Here is a 19,910-nt window from a genome sequence, read left to right as displayed (position 1 = left end):
ATATAGGACATAGTATTAAAGAAAGATTGGAGAGGGCAGAGAATAATTATCTGTATTTATTCTAGCTTCAGAAAATTTTAGGTGTACCATTAAAGCGTATCTTTCAATATTGGCTAACTTTGTATAGCTGTAATATCTCCAGTTACATAGTTTCAAATAACACAGTGAACATATCCTCCCAGTGTAACTTGAAGCAAACTGAACAGTCCTTACAGCTCCTGAAAGTCTTTTGAATATTTGTAGTGGTAGCAAATTTTTGTTATTTGTAAAGAATGCGATTTTTAAAGAGAGCAAGTCTGATGAATAAAATTAGAGTAATAAAGCTGGATAATACCAGTTAGGAAACAATAAAAATGAAGTGTGACAAGTGCAAACTTTTTTGTTTAGTTCTTAATCTATTTATTTATTTTTGGGCTCAGGCAATCATCTTGTCTTAGCTTCCAGAGTAGCTGGAACTATAGGCTCAAGCCACAACATCTAGCTAATTTTTCTATTTTTAGTAGAGACGGGTCTCACTTACTCAGGCTGGTCTCAAACTCCTGAACTCAAGCTGTCCTACTGCCTGCTCCCAGAGTGCTCAGATTACAGGTGTAAGCCACTGGGCCAGGCCTTTATCTGACTTTTTAGAGGCTATTCTATGATAAAAGAGAAGTTTTAGAAATGTTTATTGTAATGGTATCACTGGAATATGCACATAGCTTCTGGACATTAATTTTTAAGGACTCATTTGTATGTTTTAAATTTTGAAGCTTATTTATTTTGTGGTCATACTTCAAAGGTCCACTATTAAACTACCAGTTTTTTTATAATTTAATGAACATTTATGTTGTGTTTACTATGTGCCAGGCTCTGTCCTAAGTACAAATATTAATTCACTTAATCTTCATAACAACCTCATTTTTATGATTATCTCCATTTTGCAAGTGAGGAAATAGGCACCTCAGAATTAATTAACTTGTTCAAGTTCACCTAACTAGTGAGTAGAGAAGTCTGATTTCAAACCCAGGCAGTTTGGCTTTAGGATCTGGGTTTTTTTTTTTTTTTTTTTGTAGAGACAGAGTCTCACTGTACCGCCCTCGGGTAGAGTGCCGTGGCGTCACCCAGCTCACAGCAACCTCTAACTCTTGGGCTTACGCAATTCTCTTGCCTCAGCCTCCCGAGCAGCTGGGACTATAGGCGCCTGCCACAACGCCCGGCTATTTTTTTTTTTTTTTTTGTTGCAGTTTGGCCGGGGCTGGGTCCAAACCCGCCACCCTTGGCATATGGGGCCGGCGCCCTACTCACTGAGCCACAGGCGCCGCCCTAGGATCTGGGTTCTTAACTACCATTCTGTGCTGCTTCTATGACTGACTCTTGGTTAAATATTTTTAATTTGTTCTGAAAAAGTTAATGGTCGTTTTAGTAAAATATTTCTGGCATAGGTTATAATACTGTTTGAAGGACCAGTAAGTTGTGAAAATAGCCTGTCGATTAGAAAAATTGTGGTCAACATGCAAAAATTTACTTTACTTAAAGCCTGAGTTATCAGGGGACACTGGTAAAAAAAGTTGGTGGTTGTGTTAAGAATATGTTCCTATTCAAGAACCAAAGTCAGAGACAAATGAAAACTTCACAGTATACCCAGAGATGTAAACAATGCTGTTCCTCAGGTATCACTACTTAACTAAGCGCTCTTCAAAGCAATGACTGCCTGTAGGCTCTCTCATGCTGTATAGGTGGGTCAAAAACAAGAAAAACACCCCCAAACAGAAATGTTTTAAAGTGGTCATGTAAATAACATTTATATATAAAAACAATCCTAACCTTGTTTGTAGAAAGATTGACTCCATGATCAAATATGTTCAAATAAATGTTAGATGATAAAGAAGGCATCTAGTAGTCATTAGGAACTTGCACAAGGACACTGGCTTAGGGACCACACAGTCAGCAGTATCGTCAAGTGCCGCATAGCAGTGGAAGGGTACTGAAAACTTCAAAGGGAAATTATGCTACCCATGAAGAGAATACCCAACACCAGAGTAGCTCTAGTCACTCAGCTGTACAAAGGCATATATGTAATCTAGGGCGATGTAAAGCATAACAGTGAAAATATTTAAGGGACTAAGATGGCTCCCAGATGATGATAGGCTGAAAAGGCAAGAAATAGGCTGGGTTGGGTGACTGTAATCCTAGCCCTTTGGGAGGTGGAGGTGGGAGGATCACTTGAGTCTCAGAGTTGGAGACCAGCCTGAGCAATGAGTAAGACCTTGTCTTTTCAATAAATAAATGAATAAATAAATAAATAAAGCTGGTGTAGTGGCAAGTACCCAGCTTCTCAAGAGATTGATGGAGGAGCCCTTAAGTTCAGCCTTTGAGCTTTTTTCTTTTCTTTTTTTTTTTCCCAAAATTATCCTTTATTTATAAACATATCTACCTACAACATTCAAATCCAATCTTATTTCTTCCTAAAGTTACAGATACATATTATTTTTAACAAGTGAGGTTTATTTTTTTAATCACCATTGAATTGTCTTCCAAATGTGGCACTTTTCAGAGATAAGACAGAAAATAGTTATTAAAAAAAAAAACAACTCATTTATATTCTACCACTAGTATTATTTTAAACAACATTCTTCACACTGGGGCAGAAGTCAAAAGTGAAGTGAATGGCCATGAAACTTCTGCTAAGTACATAATATAAGCAGGTACAGAGAAGAACATACATTAATTTCGGACAATATATTGGCACATAAATGCTTATTTGTAGGGTAACAAAGCACTTTATGAGAAATTAAATGTTTGCTGTGACATTATTCCAAGTGAATGGAGTCTAGTGTCTCCTATCTTCCTATGTAAGTGAAATATTCTTGTGTTGCCTAAGTAAGCTTGATTTTAATCCTAGATGGAACATTTTACTTGATATGTTAAAACTGATATTAACATTAACTAAAGTTTTCCATGAGTCAATTTAGTCATCTACACTGAGAAATCCTATAATCTTATCTTTTCTTCCTAAATTTGCTTATATACTTTCCTTGACTCAGAAGGGAAGGGAAAACAAGGCTTAAAAAAACATTCTTACTCCAAGGAAACTGGCAAATTTCAGTTAATTCAACAATCCTCAGTATTTCTCATTTATATTTGCTTTAACAAATTACATTCCTTCTACATAATTAATTTCCTCAGATACAGAAGAATCAAAATTCTCTCATTTATATCTTTGAGGTTGATATTTACTTTAATATATTATAGTTTATTTTTGAAAGGAAATGAGTACATGAAAGAAACAAACATTTCTTGATGTAATTCTGTTGTTAAGAAATAAAGTGCATATAGCTTTCAATATAGTTTGGTACATTTACAGCTAAGTAAAAAGCTAGGAAAATCAAAATGAAGACTCAGCACAGGATCTAGAATCTGGAAAATATGACACAAAAATACAAATTCTATATAAACAGTACCAATTTGGGGGGGGGGAGGTATTTCCATTAAAAAAAAAAAGGCAACTGAAAAAATATTTTTAGGGTAAGTTAAGTGGATTTCAGCTTCCCAAGAGATCAGATATCCAGTTGTGCTACACAGTAACACCAACATGCAATAGCTCAAATGTAGAATCACATTCTGGCTGCTGCTCTTGAACTTCCGTATTTAATTCACAATTCTCTGGTATCTGGCTGATTTCATCTTGCAAAGTAGGGGATATGCCATGAGTCTCATCTGCAGAAGCACTGTTAGACAAGGTATCTAACTTTTCTAGGGAACAATGTATGTGAAGCTTATTATCTTCTGACCCTTCATCAGTATCTGTCCTGTCATCAGCCTCTGCTAGCTGTTGAACCGAAGTTAAATACTGTTCAAGCAGACTATTAGCCTGCTCATTATTTGAGCTTTCCTTACTGCATTCACCATGTTCTTCACTAAGGGTATCTCCTAAATCTGACTCTTTGGCATATTTGACCGTGTGAGTGGAATTCCCTATAATGGAGCTTTCACTTCCTTCTGTGGAACTTTTTTCAAAATCCAAAGAATCTTGTAAACAGTGAACTTGTCCTGTTAAGGAGGAATGAAAACCAGAGTCTGGAAATTCTGGAAAGGATTTCTCTTGAGGAGCTTCAATAGAAGCAATGAACCAATCAGAATTTTTGTTAGATGAGGGTTCCTGACTTTGAGTAAATAACGGAGGTTTAGATGGCACCAGAGTACTTGATATAACAGGAACATCAGTAGGCCAAGAACTTAGATGCTGGTCCACTGTCTGTTGCCAAACTTGTAGACACCTTACCTGGTACCAGAGGAATTTGACAGCCTCTTCTTGAACAAATTTTTTAATACGTTCTTCATCTCTTTCTTTTCTTAATCTCCTTATTTCATCAGTTAAGCAGACAATGTGCTCCTGCATTCTGCGCAGTCGGATTTCATAACGCACATCTTTGGCTTGAGGGTTGTTGTTCCTACCATGAAACCCTCGCCAACAGGCCTGAAGCTTGGTGGCTGCTTCATTCAATTTCTGAAGGGCAACTTTATCATGTCCTAAAGCAACAGATGTCTGGGTTAAAACCATGCAGGAAAGTTTCTCTGAAGTTTTTTGAGACTTGGTTTCTTGATCATCTGGCTGTGTATGGGAGACATCAAGTCCAGCTGTCTCAGGAAAAGATTTAATACTATGGTTATCATCCTTCAAGATGGTGCTGATTATTGTTGGCTCAGGACAAGGTAATATCCCAGCTTTCTCATTTACCTCTGTATTGATCTCACTTTTCATCACTTGAACAGAATTCTCATTTGCGGCCCTTAAGGTCTTTTCTTCTTCCTTATCCAAGACCTGGCTTTCCAGCCCTTTTACAGATTCATCTGCAATATCATCTTCTTCTAGGCCCAAGTTAATACCCTGCAGCCTCAGCTCAACTGTAGGTGACACTGGAGAAAGTCCTGAAGCAACTGGCATAAAAGTAGACTCTGAAGAGAGAAGACTACAATTCAATTTGTCCTCATCTGTCTGTATGTCTTCGAGATGCAGGTCATTTCCAGAATATCTTGTAGTATGGACAGAGGCTGGAAAATTATTCTTCACAGAATATAACTGATCATCATTACTACTTGTCCCAACCCAAGAATTGACTTGGATGACAGGCTCACTTTCTTGAACTGACTGGCAATCTTGAATAGGGCGTGAATGTTCAGGTATAAGGGGTGTCCTTGCTTCGGCAGGAGTAAGAGGAGACAACTCTTCCTTTGGCTTTGGTTCATCAACTGCCTCTGATGAAACCTCTGTTTGCTCAGAATCTTCTCTAGTTTGGCATCCTCAGCAGTTTGAAGACCCAGTGTAGAAGTGAGAGGACAGACTGTAGCCAGATACTGGACAAGCTGGATGTGCTGGCCAGGACGGTATGCTCTCCCCTTGCCTTGACTATACAGCCATTCAGCTTTCAAACTTCAGAGATATCAATTTTGACAGATCACCTATCTGGGGTATGTTATTGTCTGATAAATCAAGGTGCTGTAGAGCTGTGCAGCTGTTGATTTGTTCCATGGCCTGTATTAATTGTTTGCATTTCTCCAGATTTTCCAATTTAATAATCTGATTTTTATCCAGAATCAAAGTGTGAATATCAGCTTCACAGGGTAAATTTGGACCTAATTTCTTTTTTTTTTTTTTTGGCCGGGGCTGGGTTTGAACCCGCCACCTCCGGCATATGGGACCGGCGCCCTACCCGCTGAGCCACAGGCGCTGCCCTGGACCTAATTTCTGTAGTCCCTGCCCTGACCAATTGACCACGGATCTCTGGCGCCGGACCGCGCGAAGGCCTCTGAGCTTTTTTTCTTATTGACAATAGAGTGATGTGTTACTACCACAACCTCAATTTCTTCCAGCTTCTTAGGTCCTGTTCCCTGGAATTCCTCATTTTTTCTTGGAGTCCTCTGTGTGAATTAGTCTCTTGAGTAGGCTTCACTGGGGGATTTCTCTTCATTGTAGTCTTTGTTTGGAGCCCCTATTTCCTGCATCCTGTGCTGTGCTGTCCAGGTCATGGTTTTCTCCCTTTTTTTTTTGTAACTGTCTCAAAGTATGTGGGAGGTAACCCCATGAGTTCTTGCATGAAAATAAGCTTCTCTCATTCCTATCTCAGTTCAGTAGGTTCTAGAATTTTCTTATTTATGCTGCTGGGTTTTCTTCTTTGTCGGGTGGTTCTTGGTTGTCTGTTTACATTTAAGAATGAAGGGCTCCAGCTACTCGGGAGGCTGAGGCAAGAGAATTGCTTAAAGCCCAGGAGTTGGAGGTTGCTGTGACCTGTGTGAGGCCACGGCACTCTACAGAGGGCCATAAAGTAAGACTCTGTCTCTACAAAAAAAAAAAAAAAAAAGAATGTAGGGCTACATCGTGATTATTTGAGGTAGCTAATGTGCAGTAGTATCTCCAAGGTTCTTCCGAGTAAGTCGTATCACCTTTGATGTGGAGCCTGTACTGAGCCTATAATAAGTGAGTACATGTGGGTTGGCATGCATCAGACTAATAATTTTTTTTTTTTTTTTTTGGTTTTTGGCCGGGGCTAGGTTTGAACCTGCCACCGCTGGCATATGGGACCGGTGCCCTACTCCTTGAGCCACAGGCGCCGCCCCAGACTAATAATTTTATATAACTGAAAATGATAGGTTTTATAATCTTTTTTTTTTTTTTTTTGAGATAATATTTTGCTGTTGCCCTAAGAGCTCACTGCAACCTCAAACTCCTGGGCTCAAGTGATCTCCTACCTCAGCTTCCTAAGTAGCTAGGGCTATAGATGCTTGCCACCATGCCTGGATAATTTTTCTATTTTTTGTAGAGATGGGATCTCACTGTGTTGCACAGGCTGGTCTTGAACTCTTGGGTTCAAGTAATACTTCTGTCTTGGCCTCCCAAAACGTTGGGATTACTGGCGTGTGCCACCATACCCAACCTGTAATCTTGATTTAGTACATGGTGGTACATCGTGAGATATAAATAAACTATTGTACTTAAAAATCTTTTTGCTGGGCAGCGCCTGTGGCTCAGTCAGTAAGGCGCCGGCCCCATATACCGAGGGTGACGGGTTCAAACCCGGCCCCGGCCAAACTGCAACCAAAAATAGCCGGGCGTTGTGGCGGGTGCCTGTAGTCCCAGCTGCTCGGGAGGCTGAGGCAGGAGAATCGCTTAAGCCCAGGAGTTGGAGGTTGCTGTGAGCTGTGTGAGGCCACGGCATTCTACCGAGGGCCATAAAGTGAGACCCTGTCTCTAAAAAAAAAAAAAAATCTTTTTGCTTACTCCATTCCTAAAATAGGAATTCAGAGGTTGATAAAAGAAAGTGGTACTTTGAAAGTAAAGAGGAAATAATGAAAGATTGTAAGTCATTTCAAATATATATATATATTTGAGACAGAATGTCACACTGTCACCATGGCATCATCATAGCTCACAGCAACCTCAAACTCTGGGGCTTAAGTGAGCCTTTTGCTTCAGTTTTTCTGTTTTTAGTAGAGACAGGGTCTCGCTCTTGCTCAGGCAGGTCTCCAACTCCTTAGTTCAAACAATTGACCTGTCTCAGCTTCCCAGAGTGCTAGGATTATACATGTGAGCTGCCTTGCCTGGCCAGTTACAAATATTTATTGAACTTTGAATGAATTCCGTGATTCTGCTGATGTGTAGTGATTTATAAATAAGACACAGGTCCTGCCCTCAGGAACTACCTGGAGAGACTTAACCTTTCATTTCTCTTCAAATGTATCTTGTTTAAAAGTAGAGTAAGTAGGTGGTCAGTGCCTTTGGCTCAGTGAGTAGGGCACTGGCCCCATATACCGAGGGTAGTGGGTTCAAAACTGGCCCTGGCCAAACTGCAACAAAAAAATAGCTGGGCGTTGTGGCACCAGTAGTCCCAGCTGCTCGGGAGGCTGAGGCAAGAGAATCGTCTAAGCCCAGGAGTTGGAAGTTGCTGTGAGCTGTGTGATGCCATGGCACTCTACCAAGGGTGATAAAGTGAAACTCTGTCTCTACCAAAAAAAAAAAAAAAAAAGTAGAGTAAGTAGCAGCAGAACTTTGCTTCTTTTGTTATCCATTTTCATAACATTTTGCAAGGCCATGATTTCTTGTATCATGTATCAGTAGCTGAATATCTGAGCTGCACATGGATACATAGTTGCCAGTGTTCAAATGGTAGCATCTGTCCAGTTTTGAGGACCCGGGCCCATGAATTTACAATCAGCTTCTTTAGGCTGGATTTACAAATTACAAATGCAATCAAAACAATTTTTTGGGCATTTTGGTGAAAGACGTTCTGTAGAGCATTCAAAGGACACAGAATTATTGCCTCAACACTAAGATGCTTCTCTCACGTGTCTTGTAATTCTGTCTTCACCTGGTCGTTAATGTGAAATGCATCCCTCCCTTCAAGGAGACTTGGGGGTGACTCTGAGTTGTTGATACCACATGATGCTTTGAATCTTTAAGTGCTTTGGATCTTCTTTTGAAATATAAACACCCTTTTGTGTTTGGATGAGCCTCATCTTTGTTCATACCTTATTACAAATTAAATTACAGTTACAAATAAGATTATCCTTACATCTTGGAAGTTGAGTGGGAATTGTGAACTTTGATGAAGATACGGGGTTATATAATTAATCAGTATTATTTACTAATCAGCATACATCCTTGAAGCAACATTGTAAGTGATCCAATATAGTACAGACCCTCATTAGATGAAAAAACTGAGGCCATAAGAGATTAAACAGTTTACTTAAGTAATATAATGGCAGAATTGGAACCCTAGAACCTTGCCTCAACAGGACTATCAGTCCTGTGGGGTTTACATTTTAGAGTGCTGTCATACTATAAAGGTATTTCCAAGAGTAGAATACAGACAGAAGTGTGCTAGTGTAGGGGTAATGAGATTAGAGAAGGGTATATTTGGTCAATAGATACTTATCTAGTGCTTAACGATGTCTGACACATAGGTGTTCAGTAAATGTTTGCAAGTATTAAGTGCATTCCCTGAGCAAGGTGTTAGTTACGCTTGGTGCTGTGAAGAGATGCAGAGTATGTCAGGGATCCGGGTCTTAAATTACCATGGTAATTTAAGGTAATTGGAAGTTCTCTGTCAAGTAATAAATAATAGGTAATGTGTTTGGCAAAGACCTAAGAAAGAAAAATTTTTGGTAGGCCTCAACAGAATTAAAACTACGAAGCAAACTTATACACTTAGTTTATTTCAATAAAAAGCACTCTGGGAGGCCGAGGCAGGAGGATTGCTTGTGCTCAGGAGTTTGAGACTAGCTTGGGCAAAGGAAGACTCCTATCTCTACTAAAAACAGAAAAACTAGCTGGGCCTGGTGGCTCATAGCCTGTAGTCCAAGCTACTTGGGAGGCTGAGGCAGAAGGATTGTTTGAACTTAGTAGTTTGAGTTTGCTGTGATGAGTTAGGTTGAGGCCACAGCACACTAGCCCAGGCAACAGAGAGAAGCATGTGTGGGGTATAGAGGTTGCCAAGGGCTCAGGGAATATTTTGTGTGTGTGTGTGTGTGTGTGTGTGTTTGTTTTTTTTTTTTGTGGTTTTTGGCCTGGGCTGGGTTTGAGCCCGCCACCTCCGGCATATGGGACCGGCGCCCTACTCCTTGAGCCATAGGTGCCGCCCAAGGGCTCAGGGAATTTTAATGCTGTCCAGCTGAGAGCTGGAAAGGGTTTCTCAGCTCTTGGAGAAGAGGTTTCTCAGCTCTTGGAAAAGACAACAAATTTTAAGCTTAACTAGGAGCTTTCCACATGTAAGGAAGGGAGAGCCATGCCAGGTAGAAAAAATATCCAGATCTAAAATAGCATGATGTGTTAAGACAAATTTGAGTAGCATGCTGGAATACAAAGTGGGATGCTTGGGGAGGGTGTAGCAGGAAATGGTAGGCATGAATCTGTGAGTGGAGTGGGCCTAACATCTTTGCGGGTCCATCTGGCCTGATAATTAGGAGTTTAGGCAGTTAGTACAAATGCAGTAGATTCCCTCTCCCCTTTCTGAATGACTTTGTTGAAAAACCCAAAGATTTTTGAAGTTAGAGATTAGTGGACTTTTGGAGGAAACTATGGACTTAAAATAAAAGATAATCTATAGTAATAAGTTATTGGGAGTGTGGTGACTGATCTTCTAGTAGGGTCACCTGGCATAAAACGTTCCAAGCAGATGTTTTAAAGCAGTTGTACAATAAGGAGGGGGGCATGCAGCAGCATCTCCTGACAGTATCCTTCCTTTCGCCTCCTGATTTCTAGAAGGCCAACTGGCCATAAGCCAACTTCTGGAACTGTGTGTATATAGCATGATTCTCTGGGGCAGAGTCACCCAGCATCTAGTGCTGCAACTGAAAGTCCTTTGCATGGCTTTGCACCAAAGGACTTTGTTGATCTCTCCTGTTACAGTTTCTTTTTTTTTTTTTGTAGAGACAGAGTCTCACTGTACCGCCCTCGGTAGAGTGCCATGACGTCACACGGCTCATAGCAACCTCTAACTCTTGGGCTTACGCGATTCTCCTGCCTCAGCCTCCCAAGCAGCTGGGACTACAGGCGCCCGCCACAACGCCCGGCTATTTTTCTGTTGCAGTTTGGCTGGGGCTGGGTCCGAACCCACCACCCTTGGCATATGGGGCTGGCGTCCTACTCACTGAGCCACAGGCGCCGCCCTCCTGTTACGGTTTCATCCACAGAATTGGTGGTCTCTGAGAGAGGGAGCAGTGAAGCGATTTATGTGCCTGAGTTACATGAAAGAATTAATATTCTCGGGAGGCTGAGGCAAGAGAATCGCTTAAGTCCAGGAGTTGGAGGTTGCTGTGAGCTGTGTGAGGCCACGGCACTCTACCGAGGGCCATAAAGTGAGACTCTGTCTCTACAAAAAAAAAAAAGAAAAAAAGAATGAATGTTCTCACCATTGTTCCTGTTTAACTTTCTCCACAATTCTCAGATTTAGCGTTATCCCGCGTTTTACACTTTTTCTTAGATTTCTGTGTTCTCTAATTTGTAAATTTGTCTGTCTTTAATATTTCCCAGGCTTTCTTGATCATGGATGGTGAAGATATACCAGATTTTTCAAGTTTAAAGGAGGAAACTGCTTATTGGAAGGAACTTTCCTTAAAGTATAAACAAAGGTAATGTTGAAAGCATACTAAAATGGGGTGGGGGGGGGAGGATTTGGAATACACCATGTCTAGGTTGTGTGTTTTTTTTTAATTAAAACAAGCTAAATTTAGAGTTTCAGATTTAGGATTGAGATTCTAGAAATAGTCAAAACTATTGCTTACATTTGATTATATAAAAATGTCATAAATCTTTATATTGTTCAAATTATAATAGGAAAATAGTGTTGCTTATGATTTCTTCTGATAGTTTGCCTCCTTTTTAATTTTGTACTAGATGGCCTGGTGTATATGCACTGATTCTGCCTCATCATTTTTATCATTTTGAAGTTCTGATATACTGTCTAGGGCTCCATATAATAGACTTTAGTTCTCTTTAGGCAAACATTGGCAGTATCTGGTGCCATCAGAGCTTTGAGGGAGGAAGAAGAGCTTCAGGAGTATGGAGCACTTTATAAAATTTCAGTTATTTTACTTAGTTGGGAAAACTTATGCAACAAACTTGTCTTTTTTTTGAGACAGAGTCTTGCTTTGTTGCCCTTAGTAGAGTGCTGTGGTGTCATAGCTCACAGCATCCTCAAACTCTTGGGCTCAAGTGATCCTCTTGCCTCGGTTTTTCTATTTTTAGTAGAGACGAGGTCTCGCTCTTGCTCAGGCTGGTCTCGACGTGAGCTCAAGCAATCTACCCACCTTGGCCTCCCAAAGTGCTAGGATTACAGGTGGGAGCCACAGTGCCCAGCCACAAAACTTGTCCTAAAATACCTTTTAATGGAATCTTTCTAAAATATTTATATATTTTCCTAACTTGGTTAGCAGCTTACTAAGTCTTATCAAACCTTTAATTGCTCTTTGATTGTTATCACTGAAGCCAGTTATCCTGTTGTGCCAGTGGATATAGAAGGGGTGTACAATTATGCAGGTTTCTTAATTGCTTTTTGTGTCATCATTGACTTAATAGGCTGGGGAATACTTTGGACTTTACAAAATGATACAATAGAACCTCCATAATTGATGATTACCCTACATTGACCACCTCCTTAAATTGACCTATTTTCAGACTGGACATGCATCAATGTACATCTCAGCACAGCAGGCCTCGTTCTTTATGCTGACCACCTCTGTATGTTGCCTGGTTTGTTACAGTCCCTTGGGTGGTCAACTTATAGGGGTTCTACTATATTTTTATTATTTATTTATTACTGAAGCCCAGGAGAGAATAATATTTTAAAACACATACAACTAAATAATAGAATTATGAAGAAGACCAATTGTATTGAGAAAAGTTATCCAAATATTAAACTAACTTTTGGTATAGTAGTATGTACTTATTATTACATTAAATAAAAAACTCAGTTTTGAAATAGTGATGAGAATAAATGATATTTAGAGATATTCTCATATCACAATAGAATTGTTGCAGATATCTATAATTTCATTGAACACAGTTGAAAGAAATTTAAATTACTTTACTGAAAATAAAGATGCATTTCTCCTGCCCCTCATCTGAATTCTGTGGAGGAAGAAGTTTATGGTATTGAACCATGAAGACTTTTCACTGATGTTTGAGTCCTTTTTGGATTTGTAACTCATTTTGAACCAAAAGTAGAATAAGATTGTCTTTTGTTTATAATATTTTATGAGAGCATTAGCATTCAGGCAAAAATTATTGAATTGGTAGGTAGTCAGTCATATGCAAGATGATCCTCGTGGTTCCTACTGTAACTTATCTTTCCCACTTTGTTTCTGCTTAGCTTCCAGGAAGCTCGGGATGAGCTAGTTGAATTCCAGGAAGGAAGCAGAGAATTAGAAGCAGAGTTGGAGGCACAATTAGTACAGGCTGAACAGAGAAATAGAGACTTGCAAGCTGACAACCAAAGACTGAAATATGAAGTGGAGGCATTAAAGGTAATTGCAGCCTAGAAGCTGGTGTCTAATGTGCTGGGTTTTATTAAAATGAAAAATTTATTTTTTAGGTGGTGGTTAAGAGCAGTAGGCAACAAAAAATAGGTTTAAAAAGGCATAATATGAATTTTTGAGTAAAATGTTTTCTTTTGTGGAATCAAGGAAAAGGTGGTTTAGAGTTCAATGAGAGTTCACTTAGAAATTTTATAGCTGTTGCTTTTCTAGCTATGCAATTCCTAGTTATATTAGAGTTCCTATAATTTTCAAAAGTTGCCTGCCTATTTTGATAGATTGCCTCATTCTGCAGTGTTTTAAAATTACGTTTATATGGCATGTGTATTTATTTCATTATTCATAGCCCCTTCACTGTTGGAGTTTAGTTTGGGTTAAAAATTTCTAAATTTTTTTCTTTTTTTTATAAAGAATTTTCAGGAGTAAAAGGATTTAACCCTTTTCCTGTTCTTCACCATCTACCATAGCCAAATGCTTGGGGGTGTTTCTGTGTCTGGATCTAGTGGGTTTGGGGAAGGTGGGGGAGGGTGAATAATAGGTAGGGAATTTGACCTCTGAAAGGCAGTCTGGGATGGTGCCTGTGGCTCAAGGAGTAGGATGCCAGCCCCATATACTGGAGGTGGGTTCAAACCCGGCCCAGCCAAAAACTGCAAAAAAAAAAAAAAAAAAAAAAAAAAAAAAAAAAAAAAAGAAAGGCAGTCTGTTTTTCTGTGCTTACTCTGGGTTGCTTGTAGCCTGAGAACTCACACGTTCTCCCATGAAATTTGGGAATTTTGAGACAAGGGTTTTTTTTTACCTTTTTTCCAGAGAGCTCAGTATGAGATTCTTTTCTGAGAGAATGGTTGACTATCTAAATTTTACATGGTGTTGGGCACTTAGAATGAATGTATTGTTTAGTTGTTTAGTTTTTTAAAAAAATATTTTAAAGAAGGAGAGGGGGTTGGCACCTGTGGCTCAGTGAGTAGGGCGCCAGTCCCATATACCGAGGGTGGTAGATTCATACCCGGCCCTGGCCAAACTGCAACAACAAAAAAAAATAGCCAGGTGTTGTGGCGGGTACCTGTAGTCCTAGCTACTTGCGAGGCTGAGGCAAGAGAATCGCCTAAGCCCAAGAACTAGAGGTTGCTGTGAGCTGTGACACTACGGCACTCTACCGAGGGCGATAAAGTAAAGCGATCTGTCTGTGATAAAAAGAGAAAAGGAGAGCGGTTTCATAAATTCAGATTATACGTGAATTGGATAACTCTCCTTAACTTGGATTATGTCTTTTATTAAAGAAGACTGTAGGCTAGGTATGGTGGCTTAGGCCTGTAATCCCAGCACTTTGGGAGGCTGAAGTGGGAGGATCACTTGAGCCCAGGAAATTGAGGCTGCTGTAGGCTATGATCACATCACTGCACTTCAGCATGGACAACAGAGCAAGACTTTGTCTCTAAAATAAAATAAAAATATAAATGAATAAGTGAATGAGTGAATGAATAAATAAATAAAGACCTTGTATTAATGACACATACTTTCCTATGCCCATGCCTTCAGGAGAAACTAGAACATCAGTATGCACAGAGCTACAAGCAGGTTTCAGTATTAGAAGATGATTTAAGTCAGACTCGGGCCATTAAGGAGCAGTTGCATAAGTATGTGAGAGAGCTGGAGCAGGCCAATGATGACCTGGAGCGAGCAAAAAGGTAAATGAGTACATGCATTTTATTAGAATAAACAAAGTTGGTAATTGGCAATTAAAATCTTTACCATTAGGCTCAATCTGTCACCTTGGATCTTAATCCCAGAACATTTCCTTTCGGTATTTCATGTCACCTGTAACTCATTGGATTGAAAGGAACCAAAAATTCTTATCTCTCCAGGTAATTCCCTTCTAAGCGTTCCTCTAGTTTTTCCCTTTCCTTCTTTTCCATGTACCATTGTTGGTCCTATTGGCTTTTCTTTAAAACATGCATTCTGGGCGGCGCCTGTGGCTCAGTGAGTAGGGCGCCGGCCCCATATGCCGAGGGTGGCGGGTTCAAACCCAGCCCCGGCCAAACTGCAACAAAAAAAAAATAGCCGGGCGTTGTAGCGGGCGCCTGTAGTCCCAGCTACTCGGGAGGCTGAGGCAAGAGAATCGCGTAAAGCCCAAGAGTTGGAGGTTGCTGTGAGCCGTGTGACGCCACGGCACTCTACCGAGGGCGGTACAGTGAGCCTCTGTCTCTACAAAAAAAAAAAAAAAAAAAAAAACATGCATTCTTCTGTCTTCCCTCTGTTGTCAGTATTTCCATAATTCCTGTAGTCCTTAAGATCTTATACCTGGATCCTGCATTCTCGTACTGATAGATCTTTATAGTTTTATTCTGTCATTTTTTTCTATCTTAATAGTGACTGATGGATTTTTTCCATCAATGTTGCTTTCATTACAGTTTTCTTGTCCAACCTACAGTGGCTTGCTACATTCCAGACTTAGTCTCTTTTACTTTGCAGTTATCATCTGGCATTTCTTTCCTTAATATTTGTTGAGTCACTCTTGTTTTTTTTTTTTTTTGTAGAGACAGAGTCTCACTTTTATAGCCCTCGGTAGAGTGCCGTGGCATCACACAGCTCACAGCAACCTCCAACTCCTGGGCTTCAGCGATTCTCTTGGCTCAGCCTCCCGAGTAGCTGGGACTACAGGCGCCCGCCACAACGCCCAGCTATTTTTTGGTTGCAGTTCAGCTGGGGCCGGGTTTGAACCCGCCACCCTCCGTATATGGGGCTGGCGCCTTACCAACTGAGCCACAGGCACCGCCCTGTTGAGTCACTCTTAAGTGACTGACATGATGCTAGGATTAAGGATACAGAGCTAAGCTAGTCACTGCCTTTAGGGGTGACAGATAAGGACATTCGCTGTGATAAATGCTTTAGTAACAAGAGTGCAATAGATTGTTCCAGGGCGTAGAGGGGCGAGCAACCAGAGCACCTGGGGGAATTGGGAAGCCTTTGCAGATATTGGAGGTGAATCAGCAAGGACTAGAAGTTAACTAGGTAAAGAGACAGATGCAAAGGCAGAGAGGCAGGAAAGTGCTTGAACTATTATTGTTTCAATTTGATGTGTAGAGATAGTATAGCTGAACAAGATGAGCCTGGGAGGTGGTGGGGCCAGATTGTGAAGAACTTTGTATAGTGTGTTTGAAAGTTACTTTCTAGGCAGTGGAGAGCTCTTCTAAGATTTTTTTTAAAACAAGGGTACTATCAGATTTTGATTTAAGAAGATAATGCAGAGAAATTGGGAGTAGTGAGGAGAGGTAAAGACCATTTAGGAGTAATTCAGGTGATGGACGAAGAATTAGAAGATTGGGGCAGAAGGCTGAAGAAGAAATGAATTTGTGAGACATTTTGACAGTTGACAGGAATTGATGAAATTGGACATGGCATTAAGATATCTAATTTGAGGTCAGGGAATTTTATTTCTTTTTTTTTTGTAGAGACAGAGTCTCACTGTACCACCCTCGGTAGAGTGCCGTGGCGTCACACGGCTCACAGCAACCTCTAACTCTTGGGCTTAGAGCGATTCTCTTGCCTCAGCCTCCCGAGCAGCTGGGACTACAGGCGCCCGCCACAACACCCGGCTATTTTTTCTGTTGCAGTTTGGCTGGGGCTGGGTTTGAACCCGCCACCCTCGGCATATGGGGCCGGCGCCCTACTCACTGAGCCACAGGCGCTGCCCAGGGAATTTTATTTCTATAGCAGATAGCTCGTGATGAGAGGGGCACTGAGCAGGCGCACGTTAATGTTTGTTGAATGAATGACTGAAAAATAGCAGGAAGAAGAAAAGAGCTGGTAGGAAGTAAATGGAATGTGACGTGAGACTTAAAGTTTTAAATACAGAGCGGTGCCTGTGGCTCAAGTGGTGGGGCGCCGGTCCCATATGCCAGAGGTGGCGGGTTCAAACCCAGCCCCAGCCAAAAACAAAAACAAAAACAAAAAAAAGTTTTAAATACAATTTTAGTTTTTTTTTTTTTTTTTGAACCCGCCACCTCCGGCATATGGGACCGGCGCCCTACTCCTTGAGCCACAGGCGCCACCCTTTTTTTTTTTTTTTTGAATTTTAGTTAATTTTTACATACTCTAAAACTATTGAAAGGTTTTCTCCCTAAAGTTGTGTAAGCTTGATCATATTGTGTTTTAAATCCAGTGGAGCAATAAACAATGTAACAGATAGCCTTTCTTTCTTTTTTGTGTGTGTGTGTGTATCATTTTTATTGCTGAATAGTATATATGGATAAGGTACAATTTCTTTCTTTTTATTAAATCATAGCTGTGTACATTAATGCAATCATGGGGTACAATGTGCCGATTTTATATACAACTTGAAACATTTTCATCGAACTGGTTAACATAGCCTTCATGGCATTTTCTTAGTTATTGTGTTCAGACGTTTATATTCTGCATTTAGTTTTCTTTAAGGAATATTATGGAATTTAAATAGAAATTTAGGAAAATATATTGAATGGCCCACATGATAGTAGAGATAGTAAATGCCACTGGAGGTCAGGAAAGGGGTGAGGTCATTGTCTTTAAATGGATCCAGGCTGTCTAACTCAGTAAATGTAGTAAGATAAACTCACAGTTTCCGTTTGTATTAGCTGTTCGTACATGTTAATTTAATTCATGGATCCTAATTTTTCTTTTTAGGGCAACAATAGTTTCACTGGAGGACTTCGAACAAAGGCTAAATCAGGCCATTGAACGAAACGCATTTTTAGAAAGTGAACTTGATGAAAAAGAGTCTTTGTTGGTCTCTGTACAGAGATTAAAGGATGAAGCAAGAGGTAAAATTTATGACTTAAATAATACAGTTGATCCTTGAACAAGATGGGTTTGAACTGAAAAGGGCTCCCTATACTTGGGTTTTTTTTTTTTTTTTCCAACCAAATGCTGGATTGAAAATACAATATTCATGAAGGGATGCAAAACCTGAGGGTAGATGGAAGGAGGTGTGACTTTTTGTATTTATGTGAGTTTCACAGGATTGACTTCAGGACTTGAGTATTTACCAGTTTTGGTATACATGGGGGTCCTGGAACCAATTCCCTGAGTATACTGAGGGATGACTTATAGTTAGCTCCTACCTTACTGTCCCCAGAGGAAGCTAAGGTTAAAGGTCAACTTTTAAAAAGCTGCATTTTTGTGCAATTTTTCAAGTATTACTCTCAGTGCTTTTAATCTATTCATTTATTTAATACCTGTATTGTCTATGCCAAGAGGTGGATATTATTATCTCCATTTTATAGATGAGAAAACTGAGGCACAGAGAGTTTGAGTTTTGTCCAAGATAATGTAGCTTGTCAGCTGGAATTAAAACCCTGGGCTGTTTTCGAAAGCCTTAACGAGTCACTGCATATACTGATTGGTATATTTGGGTTTTTTCCTTATTGCCTTTACCTAAATAATTTTGTGTTATGCATATAACACTATGTTCATTCTTTCGTATACATATAGTTACCATTCACTTTAAAATTTTCCCTATCCCCCTTTTTTCTTATGCGTGATAGAATATGGAATATCATAAAGAAGAAAATTAAAAATCACTGCTAATCTCTTTATCTGGAGAGAACCCACTAACAGTTTGGTGAATGTCTTTCCAGTCTTTACTGTGATTACACATAAACATATCTGTGTATTTTTTCCTTTAAGTAATTGGGACCATGCACAGATGCTCAGAGATGCACACATGCATACTTTCTTCCTTCTTTTTTTTCACTCTTTAATGTAGTGATTATATACATGCCATTAAAAAATCTTTTCATACAGGTTTTAAAAAATGTTATATAATCTGTTATATAGTTATGTTTTATTTAATGAGTTCCTTATTATTGATGGCTGATTTTTTTGCTGTAGTGCTGTGACTAGGATCCTTATACATAATATTTAGGAACACTTGATGATTTCTTTTTTTTTTTTTTATTGTTGGGGATTCATTGAGGGTACAAGATACCAGGTTATGCTGATTGCATTTGTTACATAAAGTCCCTCTTATAAATGTGTCTTGCCCCCAAAAGGTGTGTCACACACCGAAACCCCACCCCCAACCTGATGATTTTTGAAGTGACAAGGAAAATGAATGTTTTTTTTTTTTTTTTTTTGTAGAGACAGAATCTCACTGTACCGCCCTTGGTAGAGTGCCGTGGCGTTACACGGCTCACAGCAACCTCTAACTCTTGGGCTTACGCGATTCTCTGGCCTCAGCCTCCCGAGTAGCTGGGACTACAGGCGCCCGCCACAACACCCGGCTATTTTTTTGTTGCAGTTTGGCCGGGGCTGGGTTTGAACCCGCCACCCTGGGCATATGGGGCCGGCGCCCTACTCACTGAGCCACAGGCGCCGCCCGGAAGATGAATGTTTTTAGTGGTACCTCCACTCTTCTGGGGGTGACTGAGGGTGCTCTCACGCTTTGTACCAGCATTGTTTCTATGAAGAATACATTTTATTTTAATTAATTAATTTTTTTTTTTTTGAGACATTCTCACTGTGTCTCAGTAGAGTGCCATCCTGTCACAGCTCATAGCAACCTCAAACCCTTATGTGATTCTCTTGCCTCAGCCTCCCAAGTAGCTGGGACTGCAGGCGCCCGCCACAACGCGTGGCTACTTTTTGTCGCAGTTGTCGTTGTTTAGCAGGCCTGGGCCGGGTTCGAACCTGCCTGCCCTGGGGTATGTGGCCAGCACCCTAACCACTGAGTTATGGGAGCCAAACTGAAGGATACATTTTAAAAGGATTTGAAAATCAGTCCATTTGAAAGTTGAAAATTACTATCTTGTTTTTTAATTTGTAGTTTTTTGATTACTACTTGTGAAATGTTTTGTCTAGTGTTTACTGGTTCTTTTAAAGATTGTTTCTTCATGCTTTTTTTCCATGAGGAGGTGGTGTATTTATCTGAA

General features: G+C 40.1%; 2 protein-coding genes across 7 annotated transcripts in view; one reads left to right on the top strand and one right to left on the bottom strand.

Annotated features, from left to right (window-relative positions):
* The window catches only part of NDEL1 (nudE neurodevelopment protein 1 like 1), a 61,203-nt gene that overhangs the window by 23,060 nt on the left and 18,233 nt on the right, over positions 1-19,910 (top strand). For all 6 annotated transcript variants that reach the window (XM_053570518.1, XM_053570517.1, XM_053570514.1 and 3 more), the window contains exons 2-5: positions 11,006-11,103; positions 12,843-12,996; positions 14,542-14,690; positions 17,665-17,801. In XM_053570518.1, coding sequence (XP_053426493.1) covers positions 11,018-11,103; positions 12,843-12,996; positions 14,542-14,690; positions 17,665-17,801 — 526 coding nt within the window. In that variant the 5' untranslated portion in view covers positions 11,006-11,017. The remainder of the gene's footprint in view (positions 1-11,005; positions 11,104-12,842; positions 12,997-14,541; positions 14,691-17,664; positions 17,802-19,910) is intronic.
* LOC128571025 (centrosomal protein of 97 kDa-like) lies at positions 2,581-6,943 on the bottom strand. The gene is given in 3 exon segments (XM_053570710.1): positions 2,581-5,211; positions 5,214-5,410; positions 6,912-6,943. Coding segments are annotated over 3 exon segments (1,887 nt in total). The 3' UTR covers positions 2,581-3,553.

Source organism: Nycticebus coucang, chromosome 18 (assembly GCF_027406575.1).
Source record: "Nycticebus coucang isolate mNycCou1 chromosome 18, mNycCou1.pri, whole genome shotgun sequence".
In the NCBI taxonomy this organism is placed as follows: domain Eukaryota; kingdom Metazoa; phylum Chordata; class Mammalia; order Primates; family Lorisidae; genus Nycticebus; species Nycticebus coucang.
The sequence above is the reverse complement of the archived record's forward strand: the minus strand, read 5'-3'. Positions and strand labels throughout refer to the sequence as shown.